Source organism: Denticeps clupeoides, chromosome 10 (genome assembly GCF_900700375.1).
Source record: "Denticeps clupeoides chromosome 10, fDenClu1.1, whole genome shotgun sequence".
In the NCBI taxonomy this organism is placed as follows: domain Eukaryota; kingdom Metazoa; phylum Chordata; class Actinopteri; order Clupeiformes; family Denticipitidae; genus Denticeps; species Denticeps clupeoides.
Genome location: NC_041716.1, coordinates 6,263,828 through 6,285,905, shown reverse-complemented (window position 1 = coordinate 6,285,905; position 22,078 = coordinate 6,263,828). Strand labels below are relative to the sequence as shown.

General features: G+C 43.3%; 1 protein-coding gene across 1 annotated transcript; it reads left to right on the top strand.

Annotated features, from left to right (window-relative positions):
* The first annotated feature begins 291 nt into the window (after positions 1–291).
* rhocb (ras homolog family member Cb) lies at positions 292–21,784 on the top strand. The gene is made up of 5 exons (XM_028992610.1): positions 292–419; positions 18,022–18,179; positions 19,383–19,503; positions 19,765–19,895; positions 20,190–21,784. Exons 2-5 carry the CDS (start codon positions 18,024–18,026, stop codon positions 20,361–20,363), a joined length of 582 nt encoding a protein of 193 aa, XP_028848443.1. The 5' UTR covers positions 292–419; positions 18,022–18,023; the 3' UTR covers positions 20,364–21,784.
* The last annotated feature ends 294 nt before the right edge of the window (positions 21,785–22,078 follow it).

Genomic DNA, 22,078 nt, shown 5'->3' with positions numbered 1-22,078 from the left:
AATCTGTATTATGCAATGGTCACTTGTCAGTGGTCATAATATTACGGATGATCTGTGCACATAGAAGCCAGAAAAAAATCTGCTGGTGCTTTATTTTTTTTTACATCTTATTTGCACGAAATAGAGGCGAAGAGAAACGTGGACGTAGAATTCGCCCACACCCCGCTCTAGGTCGCCGCCGCCGCCGCCGCCGTGCACAATGATGTCATGATTTTTCTGCCCGCGGAAAAAGGGAGGAGTTCCGGCGGCCCTCGACCAATGGAGAGCCTCCCCGCGGACGGCGGGCGGGGCCTCGGGCTCTTCTGGCTCGTCAGGCTCCGTGGGCGACCGACTCGGCGGTACGTACTGCAGCAGAGCGCGGCCGGAGCGGAACGTTTGAACGGCGCAGCGAGCACCAAACGGCGGCGGAAGCGGGCGAGGTGAGGCTTCGTTCGGAACGTTTTTTTTCCCGGCTCTGCCCGCTCCGGCCCGGCCACTGTCCGGGGCTTTGGGCGTCCGTCACTTTGCCGGTTGTGGCTGAAGTTGAGCTCGGCAACTTAAATCAAACCTTTCGTAAAATGATTGTCACTAGTTTCGGGGTGGTCGTCGCGTGACTGGTGGCGCCCCGAAAGTAGTTTGTTTGTCACCGTCGCCGCCACCTGTCTCCCCCCCCACGTACCGTGGGCTGGGCTGAACCCTGTCGGCCGCCACCCCGTCGCGAAGGTTTTATTTTTCGCCTCCCGAGAACCGAGTAGCTGCGCGGGGCGTTCGGAACGTTTTCGCAACGGCAACTTTCACAAGTTTTACCGACGGCGTCGGTAAACCAGAAGCCCGCAGGGAAGTTCTGGACGAAACCGAAAGCGCGCTTGGGAATTCGGATTCCTCCCGGAACTCGTTTGACCAGAAACGGTCAACCCGCCTTTTTCCCACCCGGATTCCAAACTCGCCCGGATTCCAAATCAGTCCACTCGGAATGCGTTTAAACTGGGGGGCGGGAGAAGGAGAACTGGGGGTCGCCTGCTGACTTCTGCGGTTGGGGACGCGGCCCGTTGGTTTTGCTGTTGGGACTAAAAAATAAATAAAAATCTTTATCAACCAACCTAGGTTCTATAATCCAAATTATCCATAAAACCACCTCGATTGTTTGTTTTTATTTACTTATTTTTATGGTCGGTGCCCTGTCTCCCACCATTACTACACCGGAACTAGTAACCTTCCTATTGGCTTCCCCTTTTGGTGGCCTAGCGGGTACGGAAGTGGACCCGTAACCAGAGGGTCGACTCTGAGCGCTGACCAAAGATGGGTTAAAAGCAGAGACCGCTGGAAGGTTGCCGGTTCGAATCTTGAACCGCCAAGGTGCCACTGAGCAAAGCACCGTCACCGCTCCCCGGGGACGCCCGTCACGGCTGCCCACTGCTCACAAAGAGTGATTGGTCAAAACCAGCCGCCCCGTTTCGTGTGTGTGGTTTCACGTTTTACATTCTGTTAATAATCAATCAGCAATTTGGCCTCACACCTCCACAGTCGTGGGTTCAAGTTCCGCCACCAACTTCGTGTGTGTAGTTTCCTCCCGTGTGTCCAAACACACGTGCACTTGGTGAATTGCCGACTCTGAATTGTCCGTGGGGGTGAGTCCCTGCCTGGTGTGTCAGGGTGGGACAGTAATATTAGTAGGACAGTAGGACCATAAATGCAAACAATATTGTCTGCCACCTAATCGTTAAAAGCGAAACTGATCTGACTCAGCTGCTCGTGGAATGACCTTCGTGACCTTTCTCCACGTCCTCCTGGACCCTGTGGAGTTTTCAGATCGAGTTGAGCTGCAGCCTTCTGCGTTTCTCCTTCACGGCCACGGAAAACACTACTTTCTCACGACTGGCTGTCAATGAAGTCTTTCATTTCAGAAAACGATCTCTGGACAATAATTTCTGTCAGTCCTCGTTGGACGAGGGACATGCCAAACCTACTCTTGCACCCCCCCCTGCTTCCTTCTGAGTTTGTGTGAGTTCTGTGGGTCACTTTAACCCCTAACAAGTCACGCCCCTCTCAGGAAGAAGTAAACATGCCCTCCTCTCCCGCCGCTTCTGCACGTTTCCTCGTCTTAGCTGTCGGGAGACTTGCGTTTTGTCTCATTATCTACGACTTAACTTTTCTGCCACTAAAACATTTACAGCATTTATCAGAGCGACTTACCATCAGTAGTTACAGGGACAGTCCCCCCGGAGCAACTTAGGATTAAGTGTCTTGCTCAGGGACACAATGGTAGTAAGTAGGGTGGTAGTAGCCTAGTGGGTAATACACTCGCCTATGAACCAGAAGACCCGGGTTCGAATCCCACTTACTACCATTGTGTCCCTGAGCAAGACACTTAACCCTAAATTGCTCCAGGGGGACTGTCCCTGTAATACTGATTGTAAGTCGCTCTGGCGTCTGATAAATGCTGTAAATGTAAACCTGGGTCTTCTTCATATGCAAGTGTTACCGACTCGGCTACTGCTACCTTCCTTATGGAAGGGGCAGCTCATTCTTTCTCGTGAATTTCACTTGTCTTTACGCCATCTATTAACTTTATTTATTTATTTATTTATTTACTTATTTACTTATTTGAATCTGCTGTTCTCAGAAAGAAAATTGGTATCAGCAGAAATTGCAACCACCCCTAGTTGTAGGTGTCCAAAATGTTGGACATCCCACCAGGAGTAGATTATTTTTTTTTTTTTTACTGAAACCACTTTTTTGCATTTGCTGTAGTGTTTCCTTTTGGATCCAGTCAAGAACAATTTCTCACTCGTCTGGCCTCAATGGCGAGTCACTTTCCATGCATCTCTTATCAGCTACCACAGGACTGCACATTTGCGGATGAATAAAGGGACCATGTGCCTGTGGGAGCCGGCCCATTTACAAGATGGATAGTTCCCACCATTTAAAAAAAAAAAAAAAAAAAAAAAAAAACAGGATGGAGAGGTGCAGTGATAAGGCCTTTTTTTTTTTTTTTTTTTTTTTGATCCCCACCCTCTGGTACCTCCCAGATGTGATGTTCGGCGTCATGTTAAGACTGTGTTGCGTCCTTCTGGGCTGAACGAAGCGCTGTTGGTAATGGGCCCGGATTGCGGAGTTGAATAGTTTAGCTTGCAATGGCGGAAAGAGAAGATATCGCGACGACGACCCGGTTTGTTTGAATCCAGGGTCTGCAAATTAGCCGGGCTTCTTGTGGAGTTTAGTGCCATGTAATTATTTTCTGACATTTTCCAAATCTCCCATTAAATTAAAGTGAAGAAACAAAAGGTGACTGCTCATGTACACATGCTCAATTGGAGTAAAATCTCCTCTCCAAATTGGGCACCTTGTCAGTGTGCAGGGCGAAAAAAAAAAAAAGATATAAAATACGCAATTGCCTCTACAAATCAATGCTAATATGGCAGCTTAATTGTCTGTCAGACTGAATTTGCCTCGACTTCGAGAACAATCACGTGTTTATCTCATTAAAGTATGACACCGCCGTCCGACCCGGGGCGAGTTGTGGATTTATGAACAGTGGCATCCTGAACAGTCTGTGCTTGGGCACTGTGGCACCCACCTGGCCACAGGGCTCCCAAAACTGACTGCCACCCCCTGGATAGGGATGTATGGCTTCAAACAGTTTGTACAGTGAGGTATCCGAGGGGGTTCCCTGATTGTGTAAAACCAAATTAGAACATAATAGTAATGTTGAAACCTAAAAAATGTTTATTTTATTTATTTTATTTATTTATTTATTTATTTATTTATTTTAATAAATGTGGCCAACTAATTGACAAACAGGTTAAATACAATGGCGGTTGTTACGATTGCACACCTGCCTATAAACCAAAATATCACAGTCACAGACTCAAACCCCACTAACTACCTGAGTGTAAGGGCCCATTATGTACGTGGACGGAATCCACTATAAAATTATATAGGGCATATACTATATATGCTATATAATATACTGGATATACTATATAATTTGAGTTTCTGGCCACTGCAGCCCACTACATGTGTTTCCACTTGAGGCGGGCGTTTGCACACCAACGGTCAGCGATGGCGAAGAGGCAGTCAGTGCCGAATGTGGACCACTTGCCACTTATGCCACAATGTTTATGCTTGCCTCGCTTGGACACCGATGTCCCCAGAAATTTCCGCAATTCGACTCTTAGTGCTAAGTTTACAGCAGAACAATAGCCACACTGATTTTTTTTTTTTTTTTTAATCAGAAGAGAAACTCTTTTGTAGGAACATGACTAGGTAAAACGAGAAGCACTTATTTTACAAAAGAAAGAATGTGTAATATTGTGTAATAGTTCTTTGCATGAAATGCACATTATTTACATGTAAATGATTTACAAAGCAAGCACTTTGAACACTGATTAAATGTGATTTGTCATTGCAGGTTATTTTTTCCCCCACCCACTCTGTAACCCCAGTTTTTGGGTGAATAAATATGTTTATAATGGGAAAACAACATGGAATTCAGAAGAATTAAAATGAAAAAGTAATATAAAACTGATTTCATAGGGCCCTTTGAGTGTCTCCAGGGAGACTGTCCCTGTAAGTCTTTCTGGATAAGGGCGTCTGATAAATGCCATAAATGTGAATGTATGACATGAGGTTAACAGCATGGTTCTAATTAATAATCCTTGGTGCAGAGGATAAAACCCAGACATTTTCACGTAGGTACATTTTACCTTGTGCCCTGATATTTAAAAATAAATCAGATTTGCCAGGAAAACTTTGCCCGTCGTCGTGCGTAACAATTTCACATGTGGACCGAAGCAACGTTATGTACTCCATTGATGGTTTATCATAAATTTAAGCCCATTCCAGACGCTTCATTGCAAGTAGCTGATTTTATTCCCGTTCATTAGCACAGGGAGGTAAATGGCGGCTTTTTAAATCAGGCCATCACCAGGCAGGATATCTGAGACTAGAACAAAGTAGGCCAAGTGTCTGCACTGCTGTCCACGTGCCACCGTATGGATCTGCAGAGTAACGTCATGGTTGATGCCCGGCTGACTGATCTTTTGAAAGATTGGTGCCGGCGACGCCAGCTTTCGAGTCGAGGCCGTCTTTCTCTCCGCGTGCCGCAGGAGCTTTCCCTGTAGAAACCGGCGGCATTCTAATTTTGTGTGGCTGGTGAAAAACTGTGTCTAAATATAAGATGGCCTGCCAGGGGCCTGCCTACACAATGTCTTGGGAGCAGCTTTCCACCCTAAAAAAGATGACGTGAAAACAGTGCCAGAGCGTGGAAGGAGTTTCAGCAGAAGGTGGTTGTGCTGAATTATTGCCAGAAGAACTGTGTGGAAGCTTCTGCCTTTCTGCTTATCTGTCTTTGCCTCTACTGTGCAATAATTAGGTTATTAAACTGGATTGGTTTATTTGGGAGGCACATTTATGAGCATTACATGGAAATAATGTTCTAGATGCCATATAAGGATGACCATGAATTAAAATGACCTTTGTAGTCTTACAAATATCTGATATATATATATATATGTTTTGTTCTGACTAATGCCCATGTGCTTAAATGAGCAATGGCTGTGATTTGGTGAAAATCTGGAGAAAGTGACCCTCAGAAGCTGTTGAAATTGGATTTGTTGCAGAGCTCTAGCGCGTGTGACCAAATTTTTACAAAACCACTGATCGTTCTTTACGTTTGCCATGTGTACGTGCCTGACTACTTACTTTAGCCATACCCATGGCCTGCTTTTCCGTGACTTGTTTATGTATGTATTTATTCGCACTCATAGATTATTAATCAAAAGCGTTCCGTCTGATCGGTGCTGCCTGTTTGCTGTCATGCTTCCTTGCTTTTCCTTGTAAATGGTGGTGCGGAAGGGTTGAGGATGGAGGATTGAGCTGCAGCAGCTATCTGCGGCCTGGGGGGGGTGGTTTAAAGCGGGTGATCACGGAGGTGTGTTCAGAAACCAACTTTTTAAACTCTGTCGACGGGTCCAGCAGGAATGTCCTGATGAGGCTTTGATTTAGCATCGCCCTTGGATCATCACACTTTTAAAAACCAGAAGGCGTCCTCTGTAGTTTGTAGCTCCCAAGCTGATTTTTGCTCTGGACAGAACATAGGATTTGGTTTAGGGTGAAGTATTACTTTTAATCATTATTATAAAATGATGCCACAGCATCATTCAAACCTGTTTGCCAGGATTGTTTCAAATGAGGTCTCTAAAAACCAATACTGATGTCTTCTTGCTGTCAACATTCTTTATGGTAGAATGTCAATAGACGTTTGCAAGTGGCTACCTGCTTCTTAGTTCTGTTTTATACCCCAGGAGTAACAAAGTTGCAGTCATGGAACACACACACACACATATCTGGACTCCCTGTTCCTAACTTCCTGTCCTGAATCCCCCCCCCCCAAAACATTTATTAAGTATGTATAGTGGCTGTGTTCATATTTCTCCATAATATAAAAAAAAAATGCATGAAGGAGTGGTTCTCTGCGGTCATTGTCACATGTCCAAAGTCCTCCTTCCGTGGCCTAGTTTATTTCCTCTTCTCTTTTATCACTTTCACCACTCTTTGCCAGAGGGCACTTCTGTTGTCCCCTTTCTCGCTGTTCTCCGTCCGTTCGGTGGGGCTGGGCCTTAATTCATTCTCTCTGTCTGCACGCTGGTACGGTGCCCATCTGGAGCAATTGTAGGTGGTGGTGGTGGCGGCCGCTCCCTCCCCTGCACCTTCAGCGCGGCACGCTTCTGAATTTACGAGCCGTGCGGAGGACTCGGCCATTATTCCAAGATTAAGAATGTTGAGGTTCCCAGGCCCTTGTCAAACGTCCATTCTCAGGGGTGCGGTCAGAAAAGAGCTTATAAAAGCGTTTTTATCCTCAGAACAGAGCACTTCTACTACACAGGAAGAGGGGGGAAAAAAAGTGTGCGCTAAATACATTTTGGCCCCACTGTGCAAAGCACAGCAAAAACGTATACGCTGTTCCGAAAGTGACAAGTGACGAGACAAGACACAGGTATTAAAAGCAGTTGGGGCAGTGGTGGCCTCGTGGTTAAGGAAGCGGCCCCGTAATCAAAAGGTTGCCGGTTGTGCAACATGGTGTGCACCATGTGCTCTGCTGCCGTGTATCACAAGTGACAATCACTTCACACCTCACTTCAGTTATGTACAGATATGCAAAATAGCAAAAACACATATATAATATATTGTATAGTATATATTAAAAAAAGGTATGACCACGTATGTGTTTTATACAGGTATGGTGATATGTGCTAAAGTGAAGTGTATAATAAGTGTATAATCTCTCTATATAGTTTATATGCAAATGCCCCATGACACACACACAAACACACACAGAGAGCCCACAGTCTTGCATTTACTGAAACCGCAGGCTGCATTGTTCTCTTTTGCCTTGGGGACCTCTCAGCGTTGGTTGTTAATTAGCGTAAATGGCAATTATGATGATATTACATCAGTCCCTTGGCTTACTGTTCCAGGGAAGGTATTGGGGAGACAGCAAATGAGTGCTAGGAGATGTTATTATAAAACTTCCTGCTGCAGTGCCTTTGCTATGGACACATGTTACACTTTCAAAAACAGATATAATTTGATCTCTAAATTTTAAATATAAATCACAATATGTAAAGTCTACAGTCAGTGGTTCAATTTGTCGCAATATGAATTTTATCTCATCACGCAGCCCTAACTGTGGCTGCCTGATCTAAGATGAGTTTCATCCCACTGATGTATTTGAAAACATAATGTCGATTGGACTCATCAAAATATTGAATCGTTAACATGATCGAATCGCAGGACTAGTTTCTGTTCACAACCTCTAGTGGGGACTCGCTCAGTGTGGACTACAAGCCCACGGCAGTTGATCCATCTTATCAATGTAAAGGGTATCACTACCAAATGCAGTTACTAATTTTGGCCCAATTAGTTTTCTGCCTGAACGGGCTGCCATAGAACCCGGAGGTTAGTGTGTGAAACCTCCCTGCAACTTCAGCACATCGACTGTTGACATGCTCACATCTCTAAATGGGCTTAGATGAATAAGTTATTTCCATGACTGCACAAGTGCCGCTGAGATATATATATATATATATAATCACAAACTGATATATATTTTAAAATGTATTATTTTCATTTGAAGTAAAATGAGTCTTTGTGTATTTCGCAATACACAAAGATACACAATACACAAACTGCCAGATCAAGGTCTGTCTAGATTTTGGTTTTGCAGCCCATTTGCGGTTCCTCGTACAGGGATTGCCCCCGTGAAGTGGCCTTTTTGGATGAACTGATCAGCATTCTTAATTAATTTCGCTCCTCACTGCGTACCTAGTTCTGATGGATGGCGTGCTTGCAGGCACCGAGGGAGCGGTGGGGGTATTTAAGGGTGTTATTGTAGGGACGTGATTTGCTGCGGATACATGTGGGGCGTTCGTGATCGCTGTTGTAATGTGTAATGACTGTGCTATGAGAAGAGTGATGGGCGGTGTACTTGTGGAGCTTGGGCTCGGTAAAGGTTACATTGTGATTATTTTTCCTTCTTAAAGAAATGAATTGTTTTAACTAATGTGCAAGTTTGAATTATACACCAGAGTCTAGCGAAAACCGACATTTCAACCATGGGCCTGAATATACCGCATTAGTCAAGCTTCAGTTAAATATTTGCTAGCATTTGATTTGCAAACATTGGTAGTGTGAGGTAAAGAAAGTATTTAGTGAAGGAGCAGCATCTAAATATTAAAATTACAGGAGCAGAGAATGAATGATTTTTATACTCATACTGAGGTTCAGCTAACAAAATGCTCAGATTTGCCTCCATCGTAATTCTCCTCATATACTGTACATATTTCACAGAAAATCTGAGTTGAACAGATTAGTTAGGTCCAACGTTTATCAATAAATAAAATGTATATTATGCTGTAACATTGACTTCTTTTCTGGGTTTCGAGGATGTTTCGACAGGTCTCGTCCCATGGTGTGACTATACTGCCATGAGCAGCCCTATTTTTCACACTCATTGTATAATACACATACAAAAAAATAGTGGCGTATGTGTGCCCCACTTGTTTGAGACCTCTTTTACTGCATTGTCCTACTCTGCTGACACATTTTAAATGTGTTCTGGGCAAGTTTGCCCGGTGGTTTTTAATAATTCCCCATGATTGGGTGGTAATAGCCTAGCGGGTAAGACACTCTCCTATGAACCAGGAGACCAAAGGTCAAATCCCACATACTACCATTGTCTACCTGAGCAAGACACTTAACCCTACGTTACTACCGATTGTACGTCTCTCTGGTTAAGGACGTTTGATAAATGCCATAAATGTTAATTGTAATGTGCGTTTGTGTTGGGACCTTAATGATACCCTGGGAGGATATCATCCCTTGTGTGTTGAGGGCATCAGAACATCAAATGGATCAGAATACTGGAAACTAGTGGTTCATAACCACAGCAAATAATGATTTAACATTTTTCAAAGAAAACATGCAATATGTTTAAAATTGTAGGGATACAAAGATTGACATAGAAAGATGTTAATCCATCAAGCCAACCTTGCATTGTTCATTCTCCATTACTGGAGTTACTGGATCTCTTTACATTCTGGAGCAGGGAGATCAGGCCATGTCCATTTTTAACTTTCTTTTCATGATCGAGAGCTTACCAGAAAAGCTCTTTGTGTGTGTGTTGCTGGCTCAGACATCGAGAGCGAGGCGTTGGAACTTTGCCCTTCCGTCCTCTGTAGCCGAACTCCCTCCTCCGCAAGAGCCAAACAAACAGCAATTATTCAGCAGGAGCTCCGCGCTCGTCGGCCAGGCCCCCGCCGCGCTGTGCCATGTGACGCGTGGCGCTGCCCCGCACTCCGTTCCGTAACGCTGCGTAACACCGCCGGTACAAGGCAGCGGGCAAACGGGGTTCACGTTCTTGTTCGTGTTTTACAGCAAGTGTCACAGAGGTCCGCGATCTGCGGTTCTGCGGTTCCAAGCAGACCCACTACTGCTGAGAGATATTCTTGTGATTGTGAGAATAGAGAACACATGTACTTATGGCAACAAAGCATTCTTTTTTTTTTTTTTTTTTTAAATGTTGCGCTCAACTTTTAAACATTTTAATTGGATGTTCGTGTTTTTAGGAGAATAACGCTGCCCTGAACCAATCATGTACCTGGAATAAAAAGCCACGTCATGTTCGCTTTGCTCGCATGTAACCGAACGTCAACTGGTGGCCCTGTGTGTTGCTGATGTTTAGTGGCAACGTTGAACTGTGTAATCCAGCACTCACTTGGGCTAGACGGCAGTTGCACACAAGCCTTTCTTTCATTTTTGTGTCATGTGATGTAAAAGTATTAGGCCATGTAAAATCATGTGACTTAAAGTATTAAACCTCATGAGGCAGAAGGCTTGATTTGTAATTTCAGTCCGCCTGTGGTGCAGTGGGTTAATTCCACACTTGTTGGGTTAGTTATTAATAAAAAAAAATATATAGTTTACTGCATGCTTTGACCCGCATTTTTTTTTTTTTTTTTTTTTTTTGGACCGCATTCCTGTCACATTATTAGATTTGATTGGCTGCCCCTCACTCCATTCTTGAAAGGTTCAAAGTTTATTTTAACTTTCTGCCACAGGCACAGCGACTGGTTCAGTTCAGCGGCTCATGATGTCACCCCGCTGTAAATGAATGGGAAGCGTCTATCTTGGGACACAATGGTAGTAAGCAGGATTTGAACCTGGGTCTTCTGGTTCATAGGCAAGTGTGCTACCCACTAGGCTACTACCACCCTGGACATCTATGGAGTCTTTGAAATGTGGCGTCTGGCCTTGGTCTCTGTCCCACACTGGTCACCCTGTAAAAGTTGTACATTTTCTGATGTGCTCTCCACATCAGCAAACTGCGCGAGGGCCAGAGACTCTTGATTTTCATCTTTTTTCCTCAAGTGCCCGAGCTGCTAGAATTCAAATTGGAAGCCCAGCCTGTTCCAGACCGGCGTGGAAGCAGAACAGCAGCCCGGCTCGGTCCACCCGTCTGGAATGACAACGTGGTGCCCTGAGGATGTCGGGGTGGACCACGTTTTTGGATGTGGTTTTTAAGCAGGTTCTGGAGAACCGGCCTCCCTGTTGGTCTTAATGGTCGTAATTTAGTCAGAGGGAGATTAGCATAGAAGTTGAACAGACAGATCCTCATTTAAATTCCATACACCTCATTAAGTACTTTTGGCTTTAATTTACTCCCCTTTTTTTTATATATATATATATATATGTATGTGTGTGTGTGTGTGTGTGTGCCGGTTTTACGGTGTCCGGTTTTATGGTGAGTGACATGCATCTTCCTGCAGGTCACTTTAGATTCCAGGACACACTGACAATGATGATAAAGAAGAAATTGGCTTTTTAACCAAGTGTGTAGTGCACAATCCATTCTGGATCTGACGTTGCCTTCAGGGTTCTGTGCAAGTTAGAAACGGGTTCTGAGACTGACTGGAGCTCTCACTGTTTAGGCTAAAGAGAAAATATGGTGTTTCATTGCCAGTTGTCCCTGGCCGGCAGCTTTATATGTGCTCTTGGCCTTGGGAAATGAGCGTTTTATTTCGGAACCCTAGGAGCCACTAGGTAGAACACTGGAACACACGAGAAGACTCCATAGATGTCCAGGGTGGTAGTAGCCTAGTGGGTAGCACACTTGCCTATGAACCAGAAGACCCAGGTTCAAATCCCACTTACTACCATTGTGTCCCTGAGCAAGACACTTAACCCTAAAATTGCTCCAGGGGACTGTCCCTGTAACTACTGATTGCAAGTCGCTCTGGATAAGGGCGTCTGATAAATGCCCTAAATGTAAATGTAAAATGGGTCTGTGTCTATCTGCCAAGTGAAGGCAAGCCACGACTTACAAATTCCTTTCATTGTATTATAAGTCTAGTTTTAATTTTGGGAATTTTCTTATTTTCTCGAATCTGGCACACTTCAACTTTCCTTCTTGTTGCCACTAAATAGGTAGGTCCACGGTGTGAACTTTTCACCCTTTAGTTTCTGGCACCACCACAAGCGACACTGTGCAGCGAGCCACTCATAATTCTTCCCAGACATATCTAGCAATAATACATTAGCACTTGCAATCTAACGCCACATTCCATTTATCTTTGGAAGTGGAAGCTGAGAATGCTGGAATGTTTGGGATCGCAACATTCCAATACTGCCTGGAAGACCTGGGAATATCTCGTTTTGGGACCGCTCTGCAAAGCTATTTACAAGAATAGTCGAATCCATGCATGGAAGAGTGTGGCAGAGTTCTGTTAATCACATGGTCATGATTATTTTTTTATTATTATTATTATTTTTTAAATCATGACATGGTCATGATTTTATTAAGTTAGTTATTTATTTTGCATGATTTGCACAAGGGGGGGGAAGCAAGTTCAGCTCAAGCCGTACATTTTAAGTGGAAGAGCGTCTGCAGACGTGACTCGTGCCAGCAACCCCACCCAGGCACAGGAAGCCGCTTGTTTTCGTTTCACAGGGAGAGCCCTCAGCTGGCCAACTGTCCAAACGCGCACACACACACACACACACACACACACACACTGTGCACAATCAAGGACACAGATGACACACACTCGCTCATGTAACATCCTGGCGCGATTCAGAACTCCACAGGTTGATTCGGTGGATTCTGTGTAGCCTTGCTAGAACCGGTACACAAATTCAAAATAAATTCGATTTAAACCGCAGCTAATGACCCTATAACGTTTAGGCTGGTAGTAGCCTAGTGGACCGCACACTCGCTCATGTCCCTGAGCAAGACACTTAACCCTGAGTGTCTCCAAGTGCATTGTCACTGTGACTGCTAATTATAAGTCGCTCTGGATAGATGCGTCTGATAGAATGCTTACTACATTTACAGCATTTATGATTTTGGGAAGGGACTAGTTGCTGCTTGTTTCCCTTTTTTTTTTTTTTTTTTTTAATAGGAAGTCCATCCACACTGAGCTTAAGATATCCATTGTTTATGTATTTATTTAAGATCTGTCTTGCTTTTTTTTTTATCTTAAATTCTGGACTCCCTGAACAGGCCTTGATTCTGATTTTTTTTAAAGCATTGAGCGAGGGAGAGCAATAGTGTGTGTGTGCGCGCAATGTGTCAGTTCATAAATGATTTTATCACACAGGCTTTATGGGAGTCTATTCACAGCAGTGATAGGATGAAACACTTATCTGTTAAATGATGGTTTCAACGTATCGTTTCATTTTTCTTTTCCCTCTAACTCGCCGGTCAGGGCCAGTTGACTTTAGTAATTGAAAAATGAATCATTTGTTCGCCTTCAGCTGCGAAGAGCCTCCATTGTCACTGTTGCTCTTTTATTGGCCGGAGTAGCTCTGATGCGCTCATCCATCTGTGCCCGGCTTTTACACACACCAGCTGTCCACGGTGGCCGGCGGCCTCACAGGAAAGGGGGGGGGGGGGGGGGGTGGTTTCCACAGGAAGTGAGCTCATCTTTTCTTTAAGTGTTTCACCGTTGGCAACCACTGCGTATTTGTTTAGTTTAATTTCATTACCCAGTGTATCTATCAATATCAATCATAATTAACTAGGACCTACTGCTGATATTGGACCTTCTGTTATTGCCTTTATAAACTTCATTTTATGACTTCTGCATAGTTATTGTGGCCGGTACTAGCCTAGTGGGTAGTTACTGGAGACACTCAGGATTAAGTGTCTTGCTCAGGGACACGATGCTAGTTAGTTGATCTTGATTTAAAGGCCGAAAATGTAATGTAAAATATGTTCTCTCAAAAGAAACCTTTCGTTTGACCTTCAGAGTTGCCAGTTAAATGAGCCGTTTACCTCTTTGTGTATTGAACTTACCTGTTCAGGGAAAACTCTGCGCTTATCGCACGCTCGGTGCTCAGCATGTTTGAGAGCCAACGGGTAAACCATGGCGCTACACGACCTGTTATATTGTACAGTGGCTCTGCAGGAAGCGGCATCTCTTCAGTTTTCATCTGCGGAGTAGGAATCGTACAGATTGCAGGTGTGGGTTGCAGTCATTGAGAACAATCATTTTAAAGACTGATTTTAACTGTTATTTGTTTTTAAATAATAAGCAATGCCTCCTAGTCATTGATTGGGTTGTTTTGGGAGATGTGAGGATATTTGTGGAAAAAAATGTCCGATTATTATGAATCTTTACACTTATTAGCGCTAATACTATTAGTGAATTAATGCCTTATATCATAACCTACATTTAAATTATTATGCATTTATTAGCCCACACATAGTGCTAGGCGCTAAAACAATAAAGATAGCGTGAAATGTTTTCCTTGATCCAACCATTTCATAGTCTATTGAACTCTAGCTTTCGAGCAGAAGCTGGTGATGATTATTGGTTCAGCACAGCGCTGATAATGTAAAAGCTGATGTCCGTTGATAAAGCTGTTGGCTACAGCAGCCAAAAATAGTAGGTGCGAAATCAAGTAAGAAACCACATAAATGCAGATAAGTATAACCCAACAGAGACCACCCAAGGCACAAAAGGTGTGGACATTGTTAGGGAAACAAAAGGGTGACTACTTATATAGTTTTGGTCTACTGGGGCAGTTGTGGTTAAGGAAGCGGCCCCATAATCAGAAGATTGCCTGTTCAAATCCCGATCCGCCAAGGTGCCACTGAGCAAAGCACCGTCCCCACACACTGCACCCCGGGCGCCTGTCATGGCTGCCCACTGCTCACTATGGGTGATGGGTAAAAGCAGAGGACACATTTTGTTTTGTGTCACCGTGTGCTGTGCTGCAGTGTTTCACAATGACAATCACTTCACGTTAAAGTCTGACACAAAGCAGAGTAATGTGCACTGCAACCTTTGTCTAAAGAATGTTTCTACACAGACCAGTAATACTACAAATTTTTTTTTTTTTTTTTTTAATTAACCTTCTGAAACAGTGCCATACCTCGACAGTCCCAGACCTGGGCACAAACTGGTGTTCCCCATAAAACCAGTTTCTACTTTTACCAGCACCATAACTCTTGACACAGATAATGAAGAGAATCTGCGAAGTCACTAATGCAATAGTTTATTTAGTTACAAAAGACATGGTGCCACTGAGCATGGTGGGAAAACGGTGAATTTATGCGAAAGTAACTGACTCACATTACCAACTTCCTGGCCAACCACTGCCCCTGATGGTTGAAAGTAGCTGAAAAGTATGTCACACTTCGCTACCACATCGGACTGTACCACTTTTTTTTTTTAAATTATATTTGAAATTAATTTTATTCTATAGTTTTGGTATAGTTTTTAATCCATTTAATTTTTGCTACTCTTCTACTGTCCATGTCAATGCAAGTTTCCCTCTTGTGGGATTTAATAAAGAACTAATGTCTTCTAATTTTACTGAATGTATGAAGACCAAAAATTGTCGCTGGCTGTAATTACTAAAGGATGACAAAATCTAACATAGACTAAACCACTGCTGCGTGAGAAGCTTTGAACACAAGAATTGCACTGTTCCAGTGTATTGGTGTCGTGATCAGTCCAAATTATTTTTATTTTAATTACTAAAAATGGGTACAAAAATGAGCGCTGGATTTATTTAATCCATAAAATAAACATTACACACTCACAACAGGGAAGTTGTAAACACAAGCTGTGTTAACGCCATTTGATTCGCCAGAGGCGGTGAAGTGGCTGTGGCAGCAGAAACACCAGCGATTTAAAACGCCGATGAATCCTGGGGAGTGGGGCAGCAGATTCAGCAATCTGTATATCTTATAGTAAAAGCATTTCCAGCCATTTATGACGCACTCAGCAGAATCGTGTGAATGGTACAATCCCACCCTTTTAACCGCCACCTGTCACCCCTTACCATATATGATGCAAATTGTTCAAACAATTTTTTTATTTTATTTTTTTTTATTTTGTTTAGTTTTTTTTTTTGTTCCATTTTGGCCTCCCAGATCCCCCAAGATGTTTCAATGCGACCCGCTTTTAAAAAGTGTTTTTTTTTTTTTTTTTTTTTGTTCAGAGAAATGTGAAGCGCTGATGAAGTTCGAAGCATTTCTCACTTTCATGGTGACAGGATGATGAATGGAGGCGGCAAAGTCCCTCGCTATCGCCACAAGCATGCTCCTGTCTCCCGGGAGGGAGGCCGCTGTGCTGCTGCTTTACCGCCAACTCGGGCCCTGCCTACCTCCCTGAGCGTGTGCAGCAAAGCTCGTGAAAGGAGGCCAGTTGCTAATATTTCACATATATTTTAGTTTCCTGACTGGCTAGAAAGTGCTGTGCCATGACTATATGGCATGGAACGCTGCTGGTATAAAGTAATCAGGCCCACTTGCCTGACCGGGACCCGGCCATCTGCCATACAACCCCCAGACATCAAGCGGTGCTCTATCCAACCTCTCCTCGACTGTCTGACTGATGAAATGAGTGAGACTGTATATATGCTTTTTGGTAGTGGTGACCCCCGTATTGACCTCGCTTCCCTAGCCCCTTGTGAAAAAATCATTGATTACAAACCTAGGTGTTAAAATGGACTCGGCTCTGAAAATGGATGCACAGGTTAACAATATTGTAAAAAAAAAAATAAATTTTCCCCAGCTGATGCACCTGTCCAAACTCAAGCCAGTCACTGAATGGCTCGGCTCCAGCCTATTTGTCAGACCTACTCCATTCTTACACTCCACCCCATTCTATTGTCTGTTCCTAGGTCGCATTACATTCACAGAGGCAACAGGTCAATCGCTGTTTAAATCTCGTTTAGAAACTCACCTTTACACTCTGGCTTTTAACTTGTGGTTCTTGTACGGTGTTCTTATGCAGTCCTTTCTTAACTCTTAATATGTTGTCCTAAATATTCTCTGTTTTCAACCCCTTGTTTAATCCAAATTGCTTCATGTTTTATTCTGTTTTTCTTTTGTTCTTAATTTTTAATGAACTTTTTCTCCATGTCTGTTTTGTTCCCGCTTTTTGTATTTTAACATACAAGCTCCTTTTGTGTTAAAGTGCTTTATAAATTAATATGGTATGGATAGTAAAAAAAAAAAAAAAAAAATAGCCTTTCTTTTTTTTTTTTTTTTTTAAAAAAATACATGATCTCCCTATGATCTCTTTTGTGGAAACCACATCTTTCAGTGTTAAAGGTTGCAGACACCTCCCTGTTCTAGACTGTAGTACAGTGTACATAGGTCAAGTATGCTATTGAATGTTGGTTTCACGACATGCTGCTACCACTCTCTCTGTTTATGGCACCAAACACGGTCTCTTTACTATTCCTGTCATTGTTACTGAAATGTATTTATTATTTATTTATTTTTGCACTATTACTGTTCTGTTCTTATTTTCTCTTGTTACTTTGAGCATGCCTTTAGGACAAAATAATTTCTCTTCTGATAGTTTTTTTTTTTTTTTTCTTTATCAACCCGACTGAACTCTCTCCATGCCTCAAACATGCAGTTTATTAAAACTCCCCCTGACCTATAATCAGTCGGACCTCGTTGACAAACCTCCCTTTGCCCCAGTTCACCTTTTGCTCCACGTGCTGTGTGCTCTGGTGGTGGTGGGGCGGTCGATGGGTTCCAAGCCCGTGATGGAAGTAGGCGGAGGCGGCTGAAAGGTGGAGTGGCAATAGATCTCTGCAGCCGCGCCTGGCTGGAGTCCAGAGAGGCGTCTCATCACCCCTTTCCACTCGCTCTATTATTGTCCACTTGTGGGAGTCCTGTATTGATTGATTGATTGATTGATTTTTGTGTGTGTGTTTGCGCTGATGTATACACTTACACACTGTGTAGGCTTGGCTATCAATACGTAAACATTTAATCAATAAACATTATATAATAGGTTATGAGAGGTTAGAGTAAGGCAAGGCTATACCAATGAATTTTTTTTTTTGGGACAGGTGATTTCATATTGCCATGGTCCTTACAAACAACTTATTAATGCATTCAGGAACCCAAGGTTCACTAAACCGTGTGCTGCTTTCCCTGCATTTTTATAATGCTTATTCTACTGATTTCTGGTCAGTCGTGGCAGTCAGAACCTTTTGTCTGTTTTCCAGTGATGGCAGCAATCCGTAAGAAGCTGGTGATCGTGGGCGATGGCGCTTGTGGGAAAACCTGCCTGCTCATTGTCTTCAGCAAAGACCAGTTCCCAGAAGTCTACGTGCCTACGGTGTTCGAGAACTACATCGCTGACATTGAGGTGGACGCTAAACAGGTCGGTTGAGAAGCTCTAATCGGACAGAACATTTATACCCACTCACAGGTGAAGTGAATAACATGGATTACCTTGATTCAAAGGCACCAGCATATTGTAATTGTAGTCATGGGTCATAGAATCTCCAAAACCTGCTGCTCTTGTGAGTGAGGACCTGCCAAAAGTGGACCAAGGGATGAAAGCTGGTGTACCAGTGGCTGCATCATGGGCAGTCAAGGACCGTCATTTGTCACTCTTTAGAACTGGAGACTGCTCAGAGAATTCTTCTCTGGGCTACGCACCTTGAAATGATAGATCTGGGGATATTTTGCTTTTATCGCTGACCTTTGACACAGTCTGATTTTTGTTTGCGTTCAGCCCACATCTGCTTTTTGCCCAGCCGAGTTGAATCTGAATATTTACACTCCTTGCTTCATGCGCAGGCCTGTCCGATGCTTCATGCAGGGTCGACACGATTCGCTGGTGTGGGGCGGGGGAAAAAAGCACTTCCTTTGCCAGCAAGACGTGACTTTGTTCCTTTGGAATGCATGTCCAAGGCCCGTGTGCTGCTACTTCCACGTTCCTCGCTACCGACCTCGCCAGGAACGCTTGCCTGAGGGAAACCAGACTGCACAAGCATGCTTCCCAGCATGCAACTCTCTCAGCTTGTCCATTCTTCTTCTTTTGATCTCTCTCTCTCTTTCATCCCCTCCTTCACTTCCTCTCACCCTGGACTCCTGCTCCAACTGGGCTAACGTGAAAAATAGTTTGTCACTGTGGGGCCCCCCAGTGCTTTCAAGGACACTAGCTGTTGTGCGAGTGGAGACTCTTATCTGTTCATGTCCAGAAATGGCTGCGGGTTTGGAAACACTTCAGCATTTGTGTCTGCTGATTTAAACTTTTTTGCTTATTTTCCCTCTGGATCATTGCAGTGATGAGTCTTTACAGTTCGTTCCATGTATGTGAGAATCCTGTTTAATGGTGTCCCAATGTAATGTCAAATAATCTGTGCTTATCATAATAATCATTATTATTGTTAGTGGTTTTAGTAGTTGTCCTATTTGTAGTCTTAATTAATATGAACTGTGCCTCTGCAGCAGGGACATGACCCGTTTTTCTTTGGGTTGCCAGGTCAGAGCAAAATGTTTTGCATTCCAGTCAAATATTTTTTTTATTTATTTTTTTTAAATGTTCTAATGCCTTCTATCTTTCCGTCACTCTCAGGTGGAACTGGCCCTTTGGGACACTGCAGGTCAGGAAGATTATGACCGGTTGAGGCCACTCTCCTATCCCGACACAGATGTTATCCTGATGTGCTTCTCCATAGACAGTCCGGACAGTTTGGGTGTGTAACCCCCCTCTGCCCTTGGCATGGCTCCCTGCTGTCCTGCCTTGACCTTATCTTCGCAGAAGAGTTTCAATATTGACACTCAATAGTAACTAAGCCTGATTTATGTTTAAGTAATTTAGTCACTTTAACTTTTTTAAAATAGCAATTACGTTAGTAATGATAATCTAATACAGGTTAATAACCAGTAGCTAATTATGGTTTTCTTTGTTACTCAAGTAGTGTGTGTGTGTGTGTGTGCTGATGTCTTTTCTACAGAGAATATTCCTGAAAAGTGGACTCCAGAGGTGAAGCACTTTTGTCCCAATGTTCCAATCATCCTCGTGGGAAATAAGAAGGACTTGCGGAATGATGAGCACACAAGGAGAGAACTGGCCAAGATGAAGCAGGTACGGCCTTGGGCCACAGGCACCCAACCTGGTTCAGGAACAGTCCTGAAATTGTAGCCCTCTGACACTTATACACCAAACTAGAGTTAATTGAGCATGGAATAAATTAGATGTTCATTTTTACCACTGTTAGCAAAAATGTCTTGCACCAATTTACAGAGATTAAACTGTGTGTGTGTGTGTGGACAATGCTGATGCTGTGCCATCCTGTGCTTTTTAGCGGATTATTCTTTGCTTTGACCTAAATGTCAGGATTGGCCCTTCACAAATGGTTTACTCCTGGTTGTGTAACAGGAGCCAGTAAAACCAGAAGAAGGCCGGGACATGGCCAACCGAATCAATGCCTTCGGCTACCTGGAGTGTTCCGCCAAGACCAAGGATGGTGTGAGGGAGGTCTTTGAGATGGCCACCAGGGCGGCGCTGCAGGTGCGCAAGCGCAAGAAGAGGAGCGGCTGCCTGCTGTTGTGAACCAGTCAAGATGCCATAAAACAAACCCAAAAACAATATATATAAATGAATAAAACAGCCTACAAATGGCATAACGCCCTGCGCGGAGTAACCTTTTCCAGACCAACGTCTTTTTGCTGTTTCACTCATTTCACGCCAGAAAGATATGGCTGTCCATAGACTGGTGTCCATAGCAAAACTGATAATCTTTCCATCTGCACTGTCCCTCCCTTACTACCATGCCAGCAAATCACTGTATTGCTTTCTTCATTCTTCATATTATATTGTATAATGTTTACATACATTGGCTGCAAGCATATGGATCCATCGGATCCATTGGAGAAAGGAAAAAAATAATAATTGTGTGTGATACTGGCCTGCCTACTGACCAGTTGAACTGACGGGCGAGAGCTACTGCAAACGTGACCACTAGACGTGCCCTTAAACCAGCCAGAACCACTCAGCTAGACTAACACCTCTCATTCCCCCTCCTCTTAAAATGGACTTGTGCAGTTTGACATATTAATAAGTCTCAGTGGCATTGTTCATTGGTGGTTTTTAAATCTGATTGGGTTGTGGGGGGTGGGTGGGTGTGAGGTAACAGCTAAAGGTTTAACCCCCCCTAACACTTTTCCCCATTTGACTTCCATTGATCCTGTATGGAACAGTCTAATGAGAGCACAATTTTAGCCATTAAATTATTGACCGAAGTGACCTGGATCGCAAAACTGGCCTCTATAGAGAAGTTCATTATATTTGAACATTTTACTATGTATAAATTTCACCAGGTCATTTATGAACTTATAAATGAAACAGGATTCAAAGCGAAGCACACCAGTCCTCAACCGAACCCGCTGCCGCCCAATGGGTGACCTTTACATTTCAAAGTAATAAAGATGCTGAGCCGCACCTGCCTGGCTTGAAGGTCTTATCGCCATGGCAATGGTCCAGGGCTGAGGCTGGGCTGCACAACGTCCATATTAAGGTTGCACTGAACATGCACAACACCTAAGCTCACCTTTAGATTAATATTGCACCACAGAAGACTGACAAATGTCTGAAAATTCAAAAAGTTAAATGATTATCTGAAAAGAAACTGGTGCTTTTTTCTTTCCCATCTTCTTTTGTGATTTAAGCAGCTTTATACATTTGTCAAGTTTGTTTTTTGATGATCCAGAAGACATCTGTAAGCACTTCATTGCAGAAGCTGTATGTATCTGCCATGGTGACAGTCTTATCCATATTTAAAATCTCCTTGTCCATAAAGGGCTCTGGTAAACATCGTGAAACATACTGCTCCATGGTAGATTTAATTGTTTTCCTGTACAAATAAGGACTGGGTTCCTGTCTGGGCACCAGTGGGCTGATTGTGCCTGATGTTAAAATGTTGGTATTGAGTATGAAGTGTGTTATGAGTCTTTATTATTAAAAACTGTTGCCAATTGTCGGTATATATCTATATATCTTTAAATACGTTATATAAGGGGTTTTCAACAAGTTAAGATTTCTAATGAAATTGAAGACCAATTTCACATTCACACATTTAAATGCATATAGAAACAGATAGTGTTATTTCCACCAATCTGGCAACACTGGTAGTGATCGCCACTAAATTACTGCTATTTCATATGACTGGTGTTTTGTAACTGTGTAAAATCCAGATATAGTGGCCACTGGGTTTTCTGTAAGTTTTTTGATAGAATTTCTGATTTGCCTTGTTACTGCATACATGTACA

Excerpts from the sequence above, each read along its gene's own strand:
- rhocb (XM_028992610.1), top strand. The coding sequence starts at position 18,024 with ATGGCAGCAATCCGTAAGAAGCTGGTGATCGTGGGCGATGGCGCTTGT. Across the intron at positions 19,504-19,764 it reads AGACAGTCCGGACAGTTTGG|AGAATATTCCTGAAAAGTGG; the intron begins GTGTGTAACCCC and ends TCTTTTCTACAG. Across the intron at positions 19,896-20,189 it reads AACTGGCCAAGATGAAGCAG|GAGCCAGTAAAACCAGAAGA; the intron begins GTACGGCCTTGG and ends GTTGTGTAACAG.